Consider the following 6040-nt stretch of genomic DNA (forward strand, 5'->3'; position numbering starts at 1 on the left):
ATTCATTTAATCTACCTTAATAGTTATTTACGTAACAAGTGCGGAAAAGACGATTTCCCGCACGAGTCGTGATTGACTTGCACGGCACGAGTTACCGTCACCGGCCACGAGTGGAAAAGGTTTTTTCCGCCCTCGGGTGGTTTTGGGAGGCTGGTACTTCCTCAAGCAAAAAAGCAGTTTTCCGATACTCGTTCGAAAAGTCTCCTTTACGAACCTCGTTACGGACCTCGCCTTCGGCTCGGGCCGCAAACCTCTCGGTTCGCTAACAAAGACTTTTCAAACTCGTAGGAAAACTACTAATTGTCGCACACCTTTTCCGCATACTGTGTGGAAAAACCTTTGCAACACACCTTTTCCGCACACTATGTGGGAAAATCGATTTTCCACACTAATATCAGTGCGGAAAACACCTATTTTCCGCACACTATTGCGAAATAGTAGTTTTCCTACGAGTTTGAAAAGTCTCTGTTTGCGAACCGAGAGGTTTGCGGCCCGAACCGAAGGCGAGGTCCGTAACGAGGTTCGTAAAGGAGACTTTTCGAACGAGTATCGGAAAACTGCTTTTTTGCCCGAGGAAGTACCAGCCTCCCAAAACCACCCGAGGGCGGAAAAATCATTTTATGCAAATCAAGTGTATGACAAAGTAAAATAAAGTAAGTAAAGTAATTAAATTTCACGTGACACGATGAGGAGCACCCTAAGCTTTGGTGATACAATCGGTAGTGTATCTAATGGTCAGAACAAGGATTCTGGCTTGAACCCTAGGTCAAGTTGATATGTCATTATCAACTGTATATACAGGATAGACGATATACGTGGGATTTTACATTATATGAAGGTTTTGCCATTCAACTAAAATATGCATGTGTATTTGTTCGATCTATTCTAGAATCACTATATGTAAATTTAAAAAACTGTTGACTTTTGATCAGTGCGAGACGTAAGACACGTACTACTTTAGTAATTCGTAATTACATTAACTTTTCATACGTATTTTTAGAAGGTAAAACAAAGTTTATTCATGAAAAAACTTTAGACTTTAATAAAGTCATAACATGCTTATGTCAATTTAAGTTTTAATTCTTAGGATTACAAGATAAAAAAAAAAAACTACATAACTTTCTGAATTTTGACAAAACAGCAAGTATCTAAACATTCTGAGGAATGTCGGTAAATTTTTTATTTAATTCATTGAGTTTGTCTATAATATTTGATAGTTGAAGGTAACTTTGTGTTAAATTCTATAATAGTACGGTAAAATAGTCTGTAAAATTACTTTGAATAAACGTTTCAGTATTCAAGTGTTGTTTTTATAGGCATGTACGATATAAGTGGGTGTAAGCGTTAATTAAGGGAGTTAGGGCGCAATTCAGTTAACGATGAAAATGTTTCAAAAAAAATATATGTTGTAAGGAAATATTGCATAGATGTACTTGGTCACCAAATTTGAGCACAATCACGTCTAAGTACAGATTTCGAGAAAAAAATTAATGAAGTTTCCCTTCGTCGTCTTTAACATGGGCTCAAATGAAGTTATCATTAAAGTTGTAGATAAACACCTTTTATGCTTAACGTAGCAATGAGAATGTTTTAAAAAACTGACATGTTATTAACAACAACTGCATTGATATATACGTGTAAAGTTTCAACAAAAAAGCGTCTTTAGTTATGGAGATATTTGCACAAACGTCAACAAATTTATTTCTTGCTCGTGTACTACATTCATGTGGGAGACAAGGACGCACTAATTGCACTGTCTGCCGCCTACTAAACTCGACTTTTTTTGTGACACGATGGCTTTTCACAAAATCACTTCAAGAAGCCGTTATATACTCAAAATTATGGTCTGAAACTTGGTATAGGCCTTTCTGAGACTTTGTACTAAGGGCATTCAGCATAGCATTTTAAATTTCTACCTAACTGACTTCTCTATGATAAAAAATTATTGTTAATGACTAATTATCTATCTGTTTAAACCTAAACTTACGAAAAGAGCCCTCAAGTTGGTACTTAAGGGATTTAATCAAGCCCAATTTGAATGCAATCCGTTACGAATAAAGAGGGAAAAGTTGTAAATCAGATTGTGCACACTGACACACTCTTTTATATTCAGTAATTGTAACTTTTCTCTTTTATTCCACACTAAATTCTATTGAATTAAGGCTTGATTGATTCTTTAAAGAACCAACTTGGGGGCTCTTCTCATCATTTAGGGTTGAAATAGTTGTATAACTAGTTATTAACAATGATTTCTCCTTACAGGGAAGTCGATGAAGTAGAAATTTCAAATGAAATACTAAATGCCCTTAATACTACACATTAAAATCTCTAATTTCGAAAATTTATAGTACATTTTTATGGAAAGAAGATTAGATTGATCAGATTGACTATGTCGTTACCCCTTATTTTTTATCTCCCGTACAAAAAAGTATTTATGCTATTTTATTTATACTTTAAGAAACTAGAAACCTTGAAGAACATTCTGCAAATTTTTTCGAAGCATATTATTAATACACTAATGAGTACTGGCGAGTTGAATACAAATGCATTTTCCGTTTAGAGAGTAGACGTTCTAAAGTTTGGAAATCCTTTAGATAAAGTGGAAACTTATTCCTCGTCAAATCATATTATTATACGTAGTTTTTCATAATTATTACATTATTTTTTTAAAAACGAACGTCTACTCGACAATAGTACAAATAATACTACATAATTTTTTACTCATGTAATGACTTATGGTTACTAAAATTGAAATATATACACTGCTTTCAGTCTTGAATTGAACAAGTAACTAAATATTGTTAAAATTTTTCTTCTAGTGTCTTCCTTGACCCTGATGAATTTTTTTTTTACATCTTGAAAGGTTTCTATTAACAGTTTCATTTAATTCAACTTTATTATTTTTAACAACTTAAGAAGTTTTATTCGCAAAACTGTGTTACTGACAGCCGATGATTGCTAAGTATTACATATTTTGTAGGAGGTACGGTAACTTGAATTTTATCACTACACCAGTTTTTTTTATTAAAGCAATAAATATTCATCACGATCTACATTTTTATTTTCATTTATTCATTTGTTAAAATTATGGGAGTGACCCCACAAATTCATCAAAGGATACAAATTGCAGATGGTATCTGGAGTAGGTGCCGATGCTCGAGTGAGGTAAGGTTTTTTAATTATGTAAAGAAATGTTTATTACTGACTAAGTAAAAGTTTATTTTATTCACATGTAACTGTTCGCACTCGTTTAAGTGTGCATGTGTGTGTATAGAAAATTTATGTTGATATCAGACAATTTAACGAACCATTTACATAAAAATTTCATCTCGTTGGTTCTCAGTTTGAAAAAAGTACATTCTTCCTTAAAGTGTTAATTTTAATAATTAAAAATTCCTTAATGCGTGAATTTGAGTAATTAAAGACAAAAAAATAAGTAAGTACTTATTTGTAACAAAATACGAACTTTCTGCATAATTTTTTTTCATGCACTTCTTTATGTACTTGAATACGATGGTTAGTTCATTGTTTTCATAATCTTGTGGGTAGACAAAGAAAAAACAGTGTTTTGTGTTTGTCTCCAAGTAATCGATTTTCAGATCGTAGGCATTCCCCCTTAGTACGGTTAGCTCCGTATCTGTAATAATTGTCCCATTCATTGCCACCTCCTTTACTCTCACCTCATAAGAGGGCAGATCAAGCTCTTCGGTGCGGATAATATATAAAAGGAGGAGGCCTCCATGGCGGAGATTAAACACTGCAGCCAAACGGTGATTCTTTTCTAGTGTGACCGTCATGTTACTCTTTTTCTTGCCATCTACGTCAGTCTGTATGCAGTTCATCTTCTCCCAATCCGCCCAATATATATGGCATATTGAAAAATACCCATTATAGTTCGGTCGCACCACACTTCTCCAAATTACTGAAGTGTTGTTGATCAATTGCTTTTGTGTAGGGATGGATCCATTATAGTTCACGTGACTGACAATTATAAATGTACCATCCTCAGCCCTAGTTCCAATGTCGAGGGTAAAGTAATATGCACCACTATTTTGATTCAGTCTATCGACGACCTCTAAGTAGCCACGCAAGTAAAAGTTTATAAGTAAAGGGACAGACATGTCGATTTGCTTTCCTGAAATACAGATTTTATTATTCATAGATTTGATCCAAAAGATGTCAAGTATAGTGAATATTTTTTTTTATACCATTATTATACGTACCCTCGTGGTTGTATCGGTGGATGCTCAAACTGTGCTGTTCGCCACTTAACACTTCGTTACGCTCATAGACGTGAAAACTGTCATCGTAAACTACAAGTTGGAAGTTGTTTTCCGATTTGTCAGTCGAACAGTACACCTGATCTGAGCTGCAGTTGTTCATATCTACTATAGTAATGCACACGTGAAGGCTATCGATAGATTCATGATCTGAGCGCCACTGAAGCACGGCTTTATTCCCTCCAAGCATACTCTCAAGTTCTGTGACATAGGCATTGTACATCTTATCACCATTTTTCACTACTGGGATCTTTACGTTGCAATTTTTTTCGGTGCCATTAACCATTTTCAGGTTCAACGAGCAGACAATTTCCTCCGATCCTTTGTCAGTCCAAAACATGTACCAAAGGTTTCCGTCATGTAGTTGCGTCTGATACTTGTAAAATTCTAAATACGGCTCAATGTAATCTCTAGAAAAGTCCTGGTCCAACTCGATGGCCTGTGTGGCGACACACAACATAGCCACGATAATTGTAGACAAAGACAACATTTTCCTTAAAAACAAACAGCTTGTTATACTCATTACTTTATAAAGGTTCTTCGGGATTACTAGCAAAATCGGTGCTTTAGTTTATTCGTTCGCAAAAATATTGTTAAAATTTCAAATGAATATAACATGAAGATCGAAAATTAGTTGAAAAATGTAGATCCAAAAATTTGTCTGAAATAATTTTTTGTAAGGTTTGAAGGTACTTACCCCGCAGCTTATCAGTTTGTTTCTATCAGCAGACATCAGTACACTAACTAATTTGTCCAACCACGAACTCTGGCTCTGTATAAGTAGCTGCTGTATAGACGACATTTCCATTCCCCCCCCCTCCTCGTAGGTAGCTATTTGGTGTACCCCTTCTACGCGACTCCAAAGTGTGCGCCTATATGCTCATTTCTACGCAAATCCACTTCTCTCCTCGTAGGCGCATACCCCTTGAATTCTTCTCAAAGAAAAAAAAGCCTGGTTCGGCCAATTGGACGCGATGAGGCGCACGAACCAGTGGAAAAAAGTGGCCTTAGTCATTCTGTGTGAGAAACAGTTAACTTGAATCGTCATCCAGTGATATATTTCTAGTCATGTTGGCTGTAATGTTGGAATATGAAAAAATACTCAAACGACAATAGAAGATACAATATTTACGAATTCCAAGTTAGTACCTTTGGAGCATACGCCAAAAAACTTTAAATACAAAATGGTATAAAACGGTTTTGAACGAACTTCAGAGTGAAGAAAAATGAAATTTTTCAAAGAAAATAAATATAGAATGAGCCACCAATGACTAACCAAAGATAAGCGAAACTTTCATGTCAAAATTATATATGGTATATCTATTTAGATATTTTCGAAATTTGTGAGTATCGTGTCAGGTATAAATATAGATGACATACAATACTTGGAAAATTACATTTTTATCAAGTCGTTAACTAAAGAATTTCAACTAAAACATACTTTAGAGGAGAACTAAGATATGTATATTTTCTGTATGTATGGATGTGGTGGTGATGCCGAGGGGTGTATTGCGTTTTTCAATTTTAGGTTGACGCTTGGCTCGCTTTTGCTGAGATCGATGCGGAAAAAAATCGAGGGAAGGACAAAGGGACTGTTCGACTCTGCAACTTTTTTTTCATCAAGAAAACTTAAAACCAAAGTATCGTTGAAAACTCGAGATATGAAGACGATAAGATGTAGGTATCTTGTGCGAGACTGACCGGAAAGAATTGCATTAACGTTCACGAAAAAGTTAGTCACGTAGCTTTCGGATTTGCGC

At 35.1% G+C, this 6040-nt stretch overlaps 1 protein-coding gene across 1 annotated transcript; it reads right to left on the reverse strand.

The window, feature by feature from the left end:
* Positions 1 to 3241: 3241 nt before the first annotated feature.
* On the reverse strand, positions 3242 to 5039 carry LOC149374293 (uncharacterized). Its single transcript, XM_089593924.1, has 3 exons — positions 4978 to 5039; positions 4224 to 4774; positions 3242 to 4135 (listed from the first exon to the last, which is right to left on the reverse strand). The coding sequence occupies exons 2-3, from the start codon at positions 4768 to 4770 to the stop codon at positions 3387 to 3389; spliced, it is 1296 nt and encodes a 431-aa protein (XP_089450050.1). The 5' UTR covers positions 4771 to 4774; positions 4978 to 5039; the 3' UTR covers positions 3242 to 3386.
* Between the last annotated feature and the right edge of the window lie 1001 nt (positions 5040 to 6040).

This window comes from Copidosoma floridanum, unplaced genomic scaffold, assembly GCF_036245765.1.
Source record: "Copidosoma floridanum isolate Cflo_tuat_1 unplaced genomic scaffold, Cflo_Japanese_pri ptg000020l, whole genome shotgun sequence".
Taxonomy (NCBI): Eukaryota; Metazoa; Arthropoda; class Insecta; order Hymenoptera; family Encyrtidae; genus Copidosoma; species Copidosoma floridanum.

Coding starts and splice junctions, on each gene's coding strand:
- LOC149374293 (XM_089593924.1), bottom strand. CDS start 4,770: ATGTTGTCTTTGTCTACAATTATCGTGGCTATGTTGTGTGTCGCCACA. Junction 4,136..4,223: donor CCACCGATACAACCACGAGG/GTACGTATAATA, acceptor TCTGTATTTCAG/GAAAGCAAATCGACATGTCT.